The 18,227-nt window shown below is 38.7% G+C and overlaps 1 protein-coding gene across 1 annotated transcript in view; it reads right to left on the bottom strand.

The window, feature by feature from the left end:
• The window catches only part of XYLB (xylulokinase), a 148,176-nt gene that overhangs the window by 111,725 nt on the left and 18,224 nt on the right, over positions 1-18,227 (bottom strand). Inside the window, exons 6-13 of the mRNA XM_065399155.1 lie at positions 16,704-16,832; positions 14,777-14,842; positions 12,573-12,645; positions 4,823-4,941; positions 3,394-3,475; positions 1,469-1,509; positions 922-1,037; positions 7-122 (exon numbers count right to left, since the gene is read on the bottom strand). Of these exons, the coding sequence (XP_065255227.1) occupies positions 7-122; positions 922-1,037; positions 1,469-1,509; positions 3,394-3,475; positions 4,823-4,941; positions 12,573-12,645; positions 14,777-14,842; positions 16,704-16,832 (742 nt within the window). The remainder of the gene's footprint in view (positions 1-6; positions 123-921; positions 1,038-1,468; positions 1,510-3,393; positions 3,476-4,822; positions 4,942-12,572; positions 12,646-14,776; positions 14,843-16,703; positions 16,833-18,227) is intronic.

Genomic DNA, 18,227 nt, shown 5'->3' with positions numbered 1-18,227 from the left:
TCATACCTAGGTTTCCATTGTTTCCAACAACAGTACATTTTAGGGCTTTGGAGAATTCGTCCCAGGAGCCTGAAGCACAGTCATCTCTGATCCTCTCTCTTATTAGAGAGCCATTCTTAAAACTAAAAACAAACAACAATACTAACTATATATTCAAAAACTGCATTTTCCACGTCATTGGGACCCCCCCCCCCAGATTATTAAAGAGGATTTTGACACACTAGAGGATTTATACACACAACTTTCACCAACGTTAATGGAACATATATCTAAATTCCTTAGACTGCTTTGAAAGACTCAGTCCAGGGTACTATAAGTCTGTGCAACTGAGGTGGGAGAGACAAAGGTGGCTCCAAACTGTCTCTCCTACTTTGACCTTGGTGCTGCCTAGGGGACAAACTACAGCAGCCACAGGGCTATCCTAGAGACCATTCCATCAGCTGAATATCATAGGATGATGTGTTCCAGCTACACACCCAGTATGTCTCAGAACAACAGCAGTTCTTCCCCTCTATGAAAGAGGAATCTCCAGATGCCTCTTTAAGGTACCTTTAAATCCCTTTTGTACTACTAGTGCAAAAGTTACATATTTTGGGTCAAGGAGCTAGCCCCCAAACCATTACCATTCACGTGATTTCTATTCCTCTAAATTTAATACACTGCCTTAGATTCATGCTCACCAGCCTCAAATTATACAAAAATGAACCCCATCCCTACTATTGACACTAGAGCTTATTCCTCACAATTTTGCAGCTCCTGATCCCCAAATTAAATAATGGGGATGTCATAATGTTGATGCAAATGTTGTCATATACTGTACATAATACTGAATTTTTTATTCATTATCATTTTGCAAAGGAAACAAAAAAAATATCTTGTTGACTCCAAATGTAAGAGAAAAATAATATAAAAGGATGTTACCATAAAAGTGCCATATAGGCTTGAGAGTCAACAGGATTGCAGAAAATATGACCTTCTAATGCAGGCGTTGGTTCTTTAATCCAAAGAAACAATGTGTCGCTTGTGCCAAGACTAATCTGGAGAAGAAAATAATTGCAGTGTTATCACATGGAAGGCAATATAGAAATTAAATTAAACCCATTTATTATTACTGCTAATTGTTTTTAAATCACACATTAAGTGAACTGGATTCTTATTATAGCAAGTGCTGATTCAGGTAGTCACCCTAATGAAATATGTTCCAGAGATAGAAAGAGATCCAGTGATTTATAAATTTGGGGCATTATCTTAAAAATATTCCATGAGTTTGCTTAAAATCCTACATCCAGCACCAGGAAAAACTGAAATGAGAATCAGTCTGACTCAAGTACATAGAAAATCAACAGATTCTCTATTTTGGTTTATTGAGGACCTAAGGTTATTGTCCAAGTTACTATTTTACACTCTGTAGTAGCTCTAATTTTATCACAGTGATGTGAACATTTTTCATGAATGTGTATTGACTTACCGAAATGTCCCCTTCTTCAAGTTTCATTCCTGCAAGCGATGCTGAAAACATACGTAAGATAGTTCAATTAATAACTAGGCATGCAAGGTAATTATGCTGCACTAGAAATGACATTCTATTCTGTACAGAAAGCCAGCGCAAGGCCCAAGCATAACCTCAAAGTGGACTTAAGTGGTGAGTAGGCCTTGTTCACTTTGGAGACGTTCACCCTAAATACTGAAGTTGGTCATTATAGGGCATCCTAGAATCAAAGGAGTTGGAGATTAAAAATTCTATCATGTCACCTGTTAGTCCACGCACTCCCACTTTCCCCAGGGCAGGATTGTTCTCTATGGTATATTTTCTAGTGTTTTGTTCTCTCAAGTTTTAAATATCTTAGGCCCTGTTTTGGTAAAGTACTTAAACAGACAAGGTGCCCTACTGATATCAGTGGGACTATTCACATGCCTAAGTCCTTTGCTGGATTTGAACCTTAGAGAAGGATAGTCTTGTAGTTGAAGTACCCATCTGGGATTCAGGCAGTCTTGGTTCAATTCCTGGCTCTGCAACAGACTTCCTGTGTTACTCTGGGCAAGTCACTTAATCTCCCTCTGTTCCCCATCTATAAAGTGGGGCCAATGACAATCCCTTTTGCCCGACTTGTCCATTTTGACTATAACTCTGTCTTTTACTATACATATGTACAGTGCCTAGGATAATGAAGCCCCTATCTTGGTTCAGACATGGAAGCACTACTGTAATACAGATGAATAATCATTTAAAAATCTCAAGAAATGGCGCTTCCGCACTCTAGTCCATAGGAGTTTTCAGAACTTCCACAAACATCCCTAAATTTAGCACATCCTGGACACCAGGGAATTTTGAAGCCCCTGCAATTATCTCTTAATTAATGATGCCCTTTACTAAAATTCTAAAATTTCTGCACCCACAAGATTAATGAGGTTGGGAGATTAAAAGAATAAAAACAAACTTTCAAGCACTCTGATGCCTGACCTCCCACTGTCTCTTTCAAGTAAGGCTTACACTGTATCTTGTAGTGACGAAGTTTGTCTTCTGTCACTGTTATTCCTTTTTAAAAAACTATGGTATTTATTCTACACAAGTAACCGTCTAAAGCAGTGGTCTCCAAAGTGGGGTGCTTCGTCGGTTCGGGCGGGAGTCCGAGCGGTTTTTGTTGTTGTTGTTTCAGCAAAAATGGTAGAGCCGGCGCGGCAGGGGGTGCGTGCTCAAAAATGTTTTACTGATAGGGGTGCGCGATCAAAAAAGTTTGGAGACCACTGGTCTAAAGCATTGAAGTATCATTAATGCAAGTACTAGTGTTATGGACTATTAATGTGAAACTGTGCACTACTTTTTAAGGGTTTGTTTCCTGTTTATAGAATTTTACTTTTAAACCTTTTTTCAGTTTTTAACAGGTGATTTCTTTTTAAACGTTTGGGAATTGGTTTATCTTAATTTATATATATGTTTATTTGAACTATGTTTTACCTTCTTCATACTCAGGATTAACAGCCTGATTGAAGAAAAGTTCTAGTAGTTAGAGTGACTCTCTGATTTCGGTTTCCGCCTTCAGGCTTGGAGGAGAAAATGCAAGTTCTTTAAACAATAGATTTTTCTCAAGCTAAAATGGAAGTGTTCATTGGCAAAGGAAGTTTCTCAGGTGTGGACAAACCAAAACCTAAATTTTCAAGGTGCAATTTAGGTGCACTGTGATTATGAGATGCATTTGGAGTCCATATGCAGTATATATCTCATACAAACTATGTACCTCAGAAGAATCAGTGACAAAGGCTGTTGGAAAAAGGTGCCTGTGTGATATATTCTTTCACCACATATAGATCATCTAAGAATTAATGAGATTTATTCAGTGAAGATGATAATACACAAACACAGAATTATGGAAGCATATTTATTTACTATCTCACCTGGATTGTCCCCGGTAAATGCTACTACTTTACAGTCTGGACTAAACCCATAGCGCTGAATATAATATGGAGAAACAGAGCCCTAGGGAGTAAACAACACATGAAGAAAGCTGAAAAGTGCAAATTAATCCCAGAGTGTCGAAATACGTCTATAACACAGATTTCCAGCTGATTCTATAGTACTTCTACAGTAGCTGCAATAATTATTGACATTTGTTTTACACTGCAGTGCTTTAGAAATTTTTGAGCTAACATTTTTGCAAGATACAAACAAGAAAACCTCCTGAAAACATCCCTCAGATCAGATTCTGAAATGGTGAAGACAACAGCAGCATTCTGACTTCAGATCTCCCTCCAGTTATTCACAAAATATACACACACTTATGTTCCACACACACATACATATATATTAATATTCAAAATTAGATAGGAATACAGATTGATATGCAATCAAAAACACATACACAGCTAGTATGCATCACTATGTCAAATGTGATATGAATTTTCATCATCGATTATCTTTTATTTCAAGGGTCGAGGATTCCATTCTTTTACATCTCACCAATAACAAATAGTAGCAAGAGGAGACTATTCTTTAAAGTAAGAGGACACTTAAAATGACTTCTAAAACACTGCTCCAGTTTTCACTGCCAATACCAGAAGACCAGCACTTGGCACTGGAATCACAGAACACTCCCAGATGGGTCAATCATATTCACTAGTGCTTATATAGTGGCTGGGTGCCTGCTATCCCCACTCCCACACATGCACATCTCTCTTTTTGTGGTGCTGATCAGACCAAATTGATCTATTTCAAAAGGTATTCAACCTGATTCGTTTTGGCAATATAACAAAGATATGCTGGGTGAACTGAGGGGCTTTTAATAAACCTGATAACTGATTGAAGTTATTGCATGAGCCCTACAAACTTTATAACTACCATACAGTACTGAACTTGAGAAGCTTGAATGTCAGGCTCTATTTCTTCAGTGTTACTGACTGATAACAAAAGGAATACAGTAAATATTGTTCGCTCTTTTAAAGTCAAATAAGTATTTGTGGGTGTGTAAGGAGAGAAAAGAGACTTCTATCATTTGAGCACTGCCAACGGGGTCACCGCAATCTTAGTCTTTGTATCCCCAGCATGCAAAGACTAGAGGAATCTAGTGATGAAAGTAGTGACAGCTAGCAGCCACGAAAGTAGAGCTTGTGCATCCTTTCAAGGAAGTCAGCGCTCCTGCTCTGGAATGCACTTTCACAGCACTCCTGGACATATTAGTCAGCCAGAACAGCTCTGGGGACTACCCCTGGAGCACAGCATCTCCTTGTAAATGTACACCAAGAGGGGCCCCAGCTGTTACACACAGAGCATAGCCCCAAAATCTTCCAATGACATGTTCATCAGCAGTTATCCTCCACTGGCACATACCAATACTGAGCTAGATAGCACAACAGGTCCCAGCTTTTCTTCTAATCCAGGCGCACAAGCATTGAGGCAGGCGGTGGACCATATTTTATCACGAATCTGCAGTAAATTCATTCCAGAACCTATGAGACAACAGTATTCAAACAAGCAATGTAGATCTTGGAACATAAGAATAGATTAATGAAAAGAAAACAAAATATACTGAATTAGAGGATTTCACCTGCCTAAAGGCAGAAAAGAAACTATAAATAAAAGTGGACGTTTAATACTGAAATGGAATGGTCTCAGCTGAGCAGAGCACAGGGATGTTGTAAAGTTACTGACTCACAGCTCTGTGGTAACTTTCAGTTTGGAAAGGGGGAGAGGGCAAGGAATCTTCCACACTGCATAGGGACTGGATATAGTCAAAGTCCTTGCACTCCAACCAGTGATGCTAGACTCCCAAAATAAGTGGGGGGTACAGACATAGACCCTGCAACCCCTCAACATTGGCCAGCAGAAAATGAAGCATATGCTGCACCCAATCAAAGGGTGATGCAGCAATTGCATTCCCTCTGCAGTCGAGGGAATTGTCTCTCAGGCACAATATTGCTAGGGTGACCAGATAAGGGGAAGAAAATATTGGGACACATGGTGGGGCAGAGCAAAACAAAAAAAAAAGCCGAGTCCTGCCCCGGCTGAGCAAAAAAAAAAATTTATCGGGACGTCTGGTCACCCTAAATATTGCAGGAATTCCTACTAACGAATTTGCACTGCACCCTAATTGGGCTGTGGTTTTAGGCCATCATTTTGCTGTAACTTATCCTCCTAAGATGCCTGTGAGGTTATGTTTGTATTATTACCCTCCTTTACAAAAGGGGAAATTGATCCAGAGAGGTCATGGCCCAAATTTTAAAAAGTACTATAACCTCTAATTTTGGGTGATACAAGTTTTGAGTGTCCAGTTTTATACATTTAAGACATGATTTTCAGACTTTTTGAATACCTTCAAGTCCAGCTGAAGTCAATGAGAGTTGTGGGTGCTCAGCACCTCTAAAAATCAGGTTCAGTGTGTGCATTACTGGACACATTTTAAAATTTGGTCTTAATGACTGGCCAAAGCCACATAAGTGAGTCAATGTCAGAGCCAGGATTAGAGTTGAGGTGACTCTAAATCCGAACCCTGCAGTTAGCACATTAGATTAATCAGGCCTCCTGAATGGACAGGGCTGCCTCAATAGCTCATTGCATTCCCCTCTCTGTTTACACTGCTCCAGCTTCTCCTCTAGTTAAAAAGAACAAACATTTTTAAAACCCATGATCGACTGAGCACTAACTCTGGAGATGTTGATTACCATCAACTCATTCCCTGCACTGGTCTAAGATATATTTAATTAGACATTTCACTGTACTTTTAATAACCCGAGGTGAATTCTCTTAACTTAGTAATAATGTTATCCTGGGCTAAGAACACTTTTGCTTTTATATCTAATTAGCCCAGGACCTGTTTATCTCACTGACAGAAACTCAATCATTGTCCAAACTGACTGGGAAATTTGAAACCAATGGAATTTTGTTCAGTGCTACTGACCTTTAGACACTTCAACACATGTAGGGAGAGTGAAACTCACCCTCTGCACAGGGACTGTGAGATCAGGCTGTCCATGGAGTTTTGTGGGGCGGGGGGGAAGGAAATGTAGTCCACCCCTCAACCAACTGGCAGACCACAAGGCTGCAACATGGCCCCTAATCTAAACAATGGGGTAGCCCCTCTGCACCCCTATACAAGTATTTGAGACCATTGGATATGCAAGCACTGAGCTATATGCCACACCCTAAGTTAATTCCTAACAGCCTCTTCTGCTCCAAGCTCTTTCAGGCTACTGAAGAGCCCCCATCCACAGGGCTCATAGGGTGCAGAAATAACCCCCATCCCCACTGCAGCCCCTCTTCCAAAAGCGCTCTCTCTCACACACACACACAAACACACACACACACAAACACACACTCACTCACAGAGGGATTAAGTGGCACAGTGGGACTTGCGCTAGACCTCTGCACTTTGGTGGCGTAACGTTATATAGAGAGGTCCAACAATGGGTATGTATGGGATATTTACACCAAATAATACACGGTCCAGTGTTAAAACATAACAGTGCCAGGGCTTCAAGAGTGAATGTAGCTTTACAGACAGAGTGTATTATACACTTTTGAGACACTAACTCAGGCCACATAGTAGGAAATTTAGATTACACCTTACCCAAGTTAATGATGTATAAATGAAATTAAATGTATTAAATTCAATCTCTCTCATTTCATGCAAATTAAATACACTTAATAAATTATATGCTGGTTAATTTGCCCTATGATTCAGCAGCAGGAATTCAACACAGCACAGCACACTTCCCATGGACAAGAGATGTATTTCTCTTTCCTGCTGTCAATCACACCCACCACCACCAAATGCAATAAGTACAACAGGATTTAAACAGACACACGGATATTCCAGCTTTTTCACGTTCTCTTATAAGGACTATTTTTAAAAAATCAGTCACCACACTCTTCAGGACAAACGACATGCAACACCAGTAGAGGTTCACAAGAGAGACAGAGGGTGCAAGGAGCCTCTTCCCACCACTTAAGGCCTCTGTACTAGGCCAGGGGTCGGCAAGTGGTACGTTTATTCACCCTAATTTAAGGTTTCACGTGCCAGTAATACATTTTAACATTTTCAGAAGGTCTCTTTCTATAGGTCTATAATATATAACTAAACTATTGTTGTATGTAAAGTAAATAAGGATTTTAAAATGTTTAAGAAGCTTCATTTAAAATTAAATTAAAATGCAGAGCCCCCCGGACCGGTGGCCAGGACCCGGGCAGTGTGAGTGCCACTGAAAATCAGCTCGCATGCCGCCTTTGGCACGCGCGCCATAGGTTGCCTACCCCTGGTCTAAGCATAATGGGAGTCCTTGCACAAGGACTCTGCAGGGGTAGCACAGTGTCTGGACAAACCTAAAAGGGCCAAAGAGGGATGTTTTGTGGAAAAGCTCTATCACACATCTAGCTTCCTAGAGTAAAATGCCAAGTGTCTAAAGGTTTAATTATTCAGTGAGCAATAAAAGTTTTAAAGAAACATATGGTGATTTTGTGGGTAAATTCCTTATCTGAACCTAGAGACACATTTAATCAGACTTCTCTTATGCCGTTTTGCAAAAGGGCATGACAGTTCCAGTCTTTAAACTCTATCACCATGTGTTTGTATGCAGTTTTCTAGTCCCTTCTATGCAAAATGCAACTGGCAGAGCATTAAAACCTCCCACTTTAATCCTGTTCTATGGACACAGGGTGCATAAAATTGATTTTTTTAATAAAAAAATTGTAAGGTTTATTTAAATCAAATGTCTTTGATTTAAATCATATATAGGTTTCTTTTTAAAAGTAAACCTTTTTAAAATTAAATTTGAAAATTGACAACCCAGGTTAAGGCCTAAAATTACTATAATCTATTAAAATAGTTTAAATTAAATACAAAAAGTAATAGTAATCAGTACAGGTCTGCTGCCAAGTTTCAAAGAAAGTCAAACCACAGAACTGGTGGAACAAGAGTTTGTTGAAGTACTAAACCAGCCTTTGACAGCTGAAGCTTCTTCTGCAGGTGCAGAGAGAATATCTTCTTCATATCAATTTATTCAACTAGTTCAGTGCAATAACTAGCTTGTTCAAAGTTAAGAAACCAATTGCAAGTTGACAAAAGCAGGAAAGTTTGTTTTCCCCTTCCAGTCTACAAATAAAAACTAGGTGTGAAAGGTTGAAATCTACTGGTTCTAAAATCTTGAAGGACATGGTGACTAGAAACAATCAGTTCAGTTAATTCATTACAGATAATACTTCCTTTGTATAATAAATCAGATACTTTTGAATACAAAACATATTCTGATAAACTTTTTGATCATTTTTTACTTTGTATCCAGCACATTTAAGGTAGTTTTATTTAATAAATAAAAAATTAAAATGCTGCTTTTGAGCATTTTAATTTAATTCCATTTCCATCCAAATAAAAGCTTGATACAAATCACAAATAAAAAAATTAATCGACTAGTTAATAAGAAATGCATCATTCACCATTTTCTACCATAACAAAAAAGAAACAACTAAGAATTTGAATAAATGTGTTAACTTATATAGTTTAAATAAATTTGTATAGGTATAGTGTATCCTCCTTGTTAGCAAAAAGAAGCAACAAATTTAGTATAAAGGCTGTATATAGTTGCAAATCAACACACTAAAAATCAACATGCTTTAATAAAAATCACACTTTCTTTAGGCAAATAACTAAAGTATAAATGTAAAACACAACTAAAATTGAGTATTTATAACAAGGTTTTCCGCTTGCTGACGTAAATCATGATTAAAATGGATGATTTAAAGTGTTTTGATTTCATAGAATGTCAGGTTGGAGGGGACCTCAGGAGGTCATCTAGTCCAACCCCCTGCTCAAGGCAGGACCAATCCCCAGACAGATTTTTACCTCAGTTCCCTAAATGGCCCCCTCAAGGATTGAACTCACAACCCTGGGTTTAGCAGGCCAATGCTCAAACCACCAAGCTATCTCTGTATGGACATAACATTATTTATTGAATGTCAAATAGCTTTCATATATATATTATATGCTCTGACAGTGTTCACAACACCACAAAGCCAATTAGATGGGCAAAACACCAACCTTTGCAATTCACTCCTCGGGCCACCAATTGCTAATAAATGTTCAGATATTTCTATACTACTCAAGGGTGAAAGGATCGTTTAATTTACCTTCCCATTCAGAACCTGGTTGAGAAAATGTAAAAAATATTTTAAATGAGCTATTAACCTATTGGAGCCTATAGGGAGAAATTAATATTTTACTTATATCTATCTTTACATATAAAAGACAGGTAGAATACACATACCTTCCTACATATTCATCTAGATGGCAGTCTAAAGATTGCCAGTACTCCAAGGGTTAAAATCAAGGTGAGTCAAGCCATACAAAGCAAAGCCAGATCTTTGACCTATCACTTCATATGGACACACACTCAACAACAAATGGATTCAATATCGGAGGTCATGGTTCAATGGTGATTGATAAGAGGATCCATATGTGGATGGAAGGGATTCAGGATCTCATTGCAAGCATCATTGATTGGTAGTTCAAGATGACCAAGAAGTGCAGTCAGGATCAGCAAATGTTAATTACTGATGCAAAAAAGCCTAAATGATTCAACACTGGGGGAAAAAAACAAAGTTCTATTACAAAGGGCGAAAAGACATCGCCTAATTGGATTTATTAATGGACTAAAAGTGAAAAAAATATCCAGTGATCAATATTGTAAAACATATATGTGTGTATTTGTATAGTATATTTGTGTCAAAGCTCTCTTCTTGGTTTCTTGGTGTGTCAAATTCGTAGCTGGTATATCGCTATTGGCACCAACAGAGCTACACCAGGATGAATTTAGGCCAATATGCTTCCTCTTGACAAAGGCCTTAATTTAGTATGTTCTTCTTTGGTAGAACATAAACAAGTATGCTAAGCTATGGTGTGCCTAAGGTACTTACAAAACATTTCAAAACATAAAAGCCTCTCCATGTCAAGAGCTGAGTAGCTGTTCTTTAATGTGTTTTTTTTTAAAAAAAGTAACAATGCCTCAAGGTGACACACTCAAGTATTTTAGGTCCCAAATGTATCTTACTTTTAACATCTGCACAACATACATGGAAATCGTTCCTCATTTCCCACAGTGTAGTTAATTTTTTTTAATCAAGCAAGCAAGGGTGTTCTGCTGCTTATGGATAGCGAGTCATGCCTTATGAGACTGGGTCTTAAAAAGGAAAAAATTTAAATTGGAGTAAGTAACATTTCCTAGTGTAATCTACAACTTTAAAGACATAAGTTGTTTAGTCCTCTAGTGTAACTTGAGGGGTCTTTTAAAGCCTATGTGACCTGAAGTTAAACCTACAGAAATGAAGAATAGAGGTCTATTATATGAACATTATTTTGAGAGATGTATTTCCAAATGCAATATACAGGATCCATGGAAAGAGATCAAGTGAACTGCAGGAAATTGTACAAGACGAGAAAATAACAGGCTTTTGTAATCAGCAGCAAAATAACTATTGCATAATAATTATTTTTTATTACTGGAATTAGAATGATCTCCCATTATGTTAATGGAAGACAAGGGAATGGAAGACAAAATGTAACTTAAATAATACATGATCTTCAGTCTAGTAAAGACTGGCACTGTAATGTCTTACTTCACTCTCTCATCTTTTTCACACAAAGATTTAATAAATGTTATATCCTCAGGACTGAATATTTACTCTAGGTATTTAAATGTCCAGAGGAGCAACAAAATTAGAAGGGCACCATATGTGTAAGTTAGAGCTGGTTAGAATGCTATATGTTATCTGTGAAAAATGTCAAATCAAACAAAATATTTCCCATTTTGGTCAAAGTTTTTCACAAAATGTTTTGTTTTTTTGACTAAACCAAAAAACATTTCCATTTCAAAAACCGAAAAAGTTGTTTTTCCTCCCTATTTTCTCTCTCTGAAAATAGTTTTCAAACCATTTTACTTTTTCATTGAAAAACAAATGGAAAATTTCAACCAAAATGAAAATTTTCTTTTCGTTTAAAAAGTCATTTTTTCCACACACACAAAAATCCCAAAGAGTTTTGACCACCTTTAGTTTAAGTACAGTATGTTGGGGTTGATTCTCCTAAGTGCTGAGGTGCTCTGTGAGGGACTAAGCACCCTCAACTCCCAATAAAGTCAATGGCTTGCACTTGCTGACTATCCATAATCTGCACTAAAGATCATGGGAGTGACAGGTGCTCAGAATCTTTCAGGATTTAGCCCATTGGGAAAGATGATGTAGACCTGCAAAAATTATTACTGAAGCTTACTGAAACTTAAAGGTAACCTGCAAAGAAAAAAGTAATTGGGCTAGTCACCTTTTTGCCTGTATTATGATGCAAAAGGCCTGTTTTGTTCTTATTTATTTTTGCTGGTTTTTCTCTTTAAATTAGCAATTAAGACCCTGTCTTGGCTCACTTTGATGACTGAAAAAATACCAAGACAATGTCATCACAAGAAAGTGATGACATCAAGCAATCAAAAAGGGAAGGGATTTTTTACTTAGATTGTTTAAAACCCTTTTATTTGTTTGCTTTAGTTAACACCTATTTAACAACATCAGCTAATAAACATTTTGGAGAAAGGATGTTTTTGTTATAAATTTGTCCACCAATTAAAATGAGAAAGCTCATATACATGTTGTGAGACCCAATCCAAACGACGGAAGAATAGAAATATCAGGAATGTCAAGTCTAAGACAACAAAAAGCAAAATTATAACTTTGACAGACATTTCATACATCATAAAGCAGAAAAATAAAGTGCACAAATCCATTTTTGTAAAAACCTTTGAGGGATTCTGTAAGAAAGTGGAGGTTAGAAAGAGAGAGTGAGTGTGAGTGTGAGTTTGAGTGTGTGTGTGTGCGCACATGCATGTACGCACATGTGGACAAAGGGCTGACAGAATTAAGATGAACACTAAAATGGGAATAATTAATTCAGTGCAGAGCCACAAGTTTAAATACACTCATCATCAGAGCAGTAAGACTTGAACATGTGGGAAACATCTTGCCCCTCTTCTACTCGTGATGGGGAGACAAAGGGAACTCCCATGCTAGACTGTCCCCACCGAAAAAGAAGAGACACAACACTTACCATCACAATAATCGATGGGTGCATAAGCACTTAGAAAAAGGGATGCTGCAAAGCTACTAACCACAGAGATTCTCTGAAACAAAAAGATAACATGAGATAGTAACTCCCGTCAACATTCATGCCAAAGCAACTGCAGTTTGAGTAAATGAAAGAAACAAAATATTAATAAAATCTCAGCAATGGGTACTGTCTACCAGAAATAGTAGTACTACAAGGATTATCCAGTAAAATTTTCCTTCCTGGGCTTATAGAAGACATCCATATAAAAAGGTACCTTATAATAAAAGCTTTTAATAGCTTTTAGCTCTGAAACATACAAAATATACACAATATATTAGCGTATTCTGCCTTAGCATGAATTACTGCACAGCCATGATGTATCCAAGGGCCACAATTTAAGAAAAAGAAGTCTGCATACAAAAAACCAGAGAGGCGGAAAAATCAAAGCATGGATGACAGCACAGAAACCATACCGACAACATCCATCAGTGAATCCAAAGGGAAACCAAAGCTAAACAAGGAATAGATCTTACAAACTTCTGCTGCCTCTTCCGAGAGACTCTTCCATCACCCCTACATGGGTTCTTGTCTTCCTGAGTCCATCAACTTCTTCCTAAGTCAGGCAACATAGATCACCCCTGCAGTTAGCCCTCTGACAGCCATCAACTATGCATTGCAACGCTACCTGCTACTATGCCACAAACTAACTGCTCAGAGATAGATTGTAGATGGAATCATAAGGATGGTAGGCTTTAATGACCCTCTATTTCTTTTTGAGGCTCTACCCAGGGACACATCTCAACATGGCTGAGGAACACAGGCCCTGCCCTTCCTAGTGCTCCAAAGGACACTAGCTGCCTGAAAGAGAATGAGGAGTGTTGGGTTAAAGGTTGGTTCTGGCTCAACTCTCTAAATCAGCCAGCAAAACAGGCTGGCACAGTGGAGGGAACGCACTGCATCCTCTATAAAGTAGTGAGCTCCCAAGCTAGTGTGTGCTGCCTGAGGGTCCTCAAGCAGAATTCTTACCAAGACAGAATTCCTCCTGGGGGCTCTGGTTGTAATATGGCACTGCCACATTCCTTTCAGCACAACTGGGGAAGCCAAAGTTACAATCTAGTCCTCAGCCTCTAGACCCACTCTGATCAAGGGCTCACATCGCAACGATCCCAGTTTAATTCACTTCTGTATTTGATCTTAAATTTGTGACCAGAATATATAGTCTGTCTTCCATCCATTCCACTCCATCCCACACTAGAATAAGGGGTGTCACAATAACATTCGTGCAAATACAGACAGAACAATATTATCAAGAAATATTTTCTTTAAAGCATATAGTGAACCTGTGAGACTTATTGCTTCAGGAAGTCAACTGGTCCATATTGGTAACAGATTTTAAAAGCCCTGGAAATTTTATCAAGTGCAGTAATAAATGCCAAAACAGGAGTCTCAGACAGATCTCATGCTTCAGGGTGTATGTCCTTCCCTCACGTACAGCACTGCCTACATGCATTACAGGGGTTTATCACCTTGCTCTGAAGCATGGAGTAATCAATCACTGCTTGAGGCAGAACATCAGATTTTCAGCCTTGAGCAGTTAAAATAATAATTGTAATTGTTGATTTCTGAAATGTCAATAAAAAAGGAAACTTTCGTTTGAAATGTGTAATTTATTTTATAATTATAGAGATCAAAATAACTTTCAAGGGCCAATTTGTTAAAAAGGGCTCAACTCAACCTCCAGTTTTTCCTGGGTAACGCTGCCTGGCACCGGTTTTGCATCAGCAAACATTGCACTGATGCATGCAAATAGCTGTTCTGTGGGTGTATCAACTGTGCATAATCACTTCTTTGTGTGAGCAAATGTGGTAATACCCGCACAAACTGGTGCAAATGCAATTTTGTGCAGGCAAAATTAAGGCCTATTTTTTAAAAACTTCAATTCAAAATGTTGTGACTCAGAAGTATTCACAATGTTAAATGCATCATTCTAAAAGGATCTGATATTTGATTTTCATCTGCCAAATAAATGACAATTAAAAAAAACAGACCCACTTTATAAAAGCATTACCTATTTTGCATTATGAAAACTAATTCAATAAACAAAATGTATTTCTTTTTAGCAAAAACTTTTTTTATATTTCCTTAAAAAAATTAAAAAGATTTTCACTTGTGTTTTCCAGTAAGTGGATTGAAGTTGAGCCAACCTCAGTTTGTGCGTAGACCTCAGGAGTCTGGCTGTAAATCTTTGCTATCTGGTTTCCTGTAAAACGCTGAGAAAGAAATGCAAATGCTTAGGAATACAAACACTAAATGGAGTCAATAATCATTAACTCTGTGTAATGAGTTCGGTACATTGCACTCTGGATATTTAATTTGCCTGATGCATGATGAAAGTCAGTGCACAGCAGGCAATCTGCACTAAACAGGCTATAATGCATAGTCTCATTATGAGAATTTTGCTCACCTTTTGGAAAAAGGCTGTGAAAAAGCATTACTATCCATAATTTATGTTTCAGAAATGACAGTTCAATGGAATGAATCATACTGATTACATACAGAGGAACCCAATACAATGCAAACATTGGCCTCCAAAGCCTTAAAAGGTTCCCAACTTATACAACTCTGTATGGGTGGGGTAAATGGGGGACAGGGTGTTTCAAGCCAGAAATAACTAATGGCTAAGGAATAATTATTTCTCATATATGTATTAAATCATATAAAAGAAAAATGCTTAAGATACTGAACTTTTTTTAAGTTAATTCATTGCCTGTTGTAAGTTAAAAAGAAACATTTTGCACTGTTTAAAGTTTCATTTCAACTCAAATGAGCATACACTCTGCACAACAATGAATCAAAAGGAGCTATGCATATGGATAGGACCATATTTTGATGAACTTACCATCACTAACAAACTGACAACCAGGTGCTATTTACATATGCTACTTGTCTAAAACAGTGGTGCGCAAACTGGGGAGAGGGGCGCAAGAGGTTCTCTGGGGGGGCGCGAAGAACCTGGGATCCTGCAGTCCCAGAGGACCCACTGCCATAATAGCAGGAGTGGGATAAAAACAGAGTGGGTATTGGGGGCAGGACAGGACCAGGAATTAAAAAAAATAGTCCTCCTGCACCACAAACAACATGAATGCCCCAGCCAGCCGCCGCTACTCTCCAGCTGCCCAGCTCTGAAGGCAGCGATGCCGCCAGCAGCAGCGCAGAAGTAAGGGATTACTTCAGATTACAAGTGATGAGTGGGGGAGACATAAAAATTCCGTGAATGGTAATGGGGGGCACAACTGGAAAAGTTTGCGCACCACTGGTCTAAAAGACTCCTCTCACTCCATGACATATTGTCACAATTTTGGTAGGAGAAGGTGCCTGATCTGAAGCCCCATTGCAATAAAAAGGGTCGGGTGATGGGGCATTCTCTGTTATGGCCGTGGACCTTTGGAACTCACTTATCCCCCAGATCCACAAAAAGTCTGAGTTTGTTAGCCCCCATGGAGCGCTGAAAGGTCCATTTTTATTCCCTTACATATGAAGAGATGGGTGTTGGGTAGGACTGGATAGTGGTGTTGCTGGGCTCCGGATGTCTTGTTTAGAGACGTTTATGAATTTAACTAAAATTAAATTTAGAAACACTCTGTAACATGTTTTATTACTGTGGGCATCTGCATGAAAGCAAAAATTGAAATTAATCTGCTCCTGCATCTTTTTCCTCACTTAAACTCAGAGACAGGTCCTCAACTTGTGCAAATTAGCATAGCTCCACCAGCTGAGGATCTGACCCACAGAATTACAGAAGTAATTTACAGTAATAATTCATCCAGTCACTCTTTCTGCCAATGCAAGTTTGCTTCATACAATGCATTTTCTAGTGCTTTGACTCGTCTAATTTTACAACTCCCAAGCAATAGAACATCACCCCTTCCTTTATGAGGCTATTCCAAAGCCCCATACATTTCACTGCCAGACAGTTTTTGTCAATATTCAGACTGAACTTACCTTTTCATAAGTTTCAGCCCCATACTGGATATCACACTTAGTGGCTGTGGACAGAATTATTTTCTAAGTTTGCAATGAGGTACCAGTGACTCTATAAGAACTTTCATTCTTTCCTCCTCCAGTTCTCACCTCGCATGCTCGTGAACCAGTGATATTAGCTAGGTGCTGTGCCCCTCCAACAGCTTTCTCAAGAGATAAGCACTGGGTAGTAGTACTAGAATCCATCCAGACAGGGCTGTCACTGACAGAAAAACAAGCCTGGGGAAAAAAATAAATCATCAAAAAGCTTATCACTCCAGGAGGGACTTTCACACTAATGACCAAATCCTGAGAAGGTATCTCTGCCTGTATTAGGCCCAAATACAATAGAACAGAAGAATGGACATAGTGGGTTACACCAAGGGCAATTCTAGCCCGGTATCCTGTCTTCTGACAGTGGCCAATGCCAGATGCTTCAAAGGGAATGTACAGAACAGGGCAATTATCAAATGATCCATCCCCTGAGGTTATCATCCAGTACTAGCATCTGGCAGTTAGAGGCTTAGAGCATGTTAGAGGACACCAAGAACATGCGCATGGAAATGCCACATTGTTGCACTGGAGATCCCCCACTGTCAGACTCTACACCCATCTACAATCCATATAAGCCAGCATGTTGGAGAGACAGCCAGTGGATTTGCAAACAGTGTGAAAACCCCAGGCCAAACCTCATGTTGGAGAGAAGAAGCAAGCTGTAGCTGCCACTCTTTTATGTATCTTGCAGTAGCTAGCCATGGGACAGCTATGCAGGTTACCAGGCCCTAAAGCAGATGCTGGGGCTAAGGATTCCATTCCTGGGCTCTGCTTTACTTCAGCACAGTTCTCTCACAGCATAGTCCTTTTGTTCCAGTTTTCAGGATTTATCCCTATGGATAACTACTGTTGTTCTTATTGGGGTTGTACTGACATTGTTGTCTCCAATGACTAGTTATGGTCTTTTGGGAATTCTTCACGTGACACTCAGACCACCACTATGCAGTATTTTAACCCAGTCCCCAGAAGTTCTTCAAATGTTCATTGCAGACAATATTTTCATTTGGGAATCTGGATATACAGATTTAAGATTTGAATAGACCAGTTGTACAGATGTCTTTTTCAAATGTTTAAAAGTTCTCTCTGATCTCAAGGTGGGAAAGGCTGGTTTCAAGATGTAACTTGAATGTAGAGGACTTCAATAGACAAACAGACCTCTACTTTGCTTATATCTTTAAAGGAGAAGGCTTTTCAAATCTATGTCCACAAGCCACAAAACAACCCCAAGCAGTCACTCTTTTGCACAGGAACTCCTAGGACCATAGTTTGAACTTCAGCGATAAGTCTATCCTGTTTCACATAAGTATTCTTGCTAATAAAATCTTGTGAGCTGAATGGGAAATCAGATCTAAACATATTATCCATAATGGCAAAGACGTTTAAAAATATATTAAGCTTTATAAAACAATAAACAGACCACTTGTCACACATTCTGGTGCTCACTGGGCGCTGCATGTTTTAACAAAATTGCATGCTGTCATGCCGGGGGAAGATGAAATACTGAACCCCCTGGGATAAAGGGGAAAAAATGTATACTGCAGTGGCTTCTAACACAAACAGGCAAAGGAAATATTTTGGAAG

This window comes from Emys orbicularis, chromosome 2 (assembly GCF_028017835.1).
Source record: "Emys orbicularis isolate rEmyOrb1 chromosome 2, rEmyOrb1.hap1, whole genome shotgun sequence".
Taxonomy (NCBI): domain Eukaryota; kingdom Metazoa; phylum Chordata; order Testudines; family Emydidae; genus Emys; species Emys orbicularis.
Note: the sequence above shows the minus strand (reverse complement) of the source record. Positions and strands in the feature narration are given on the sequence as shown.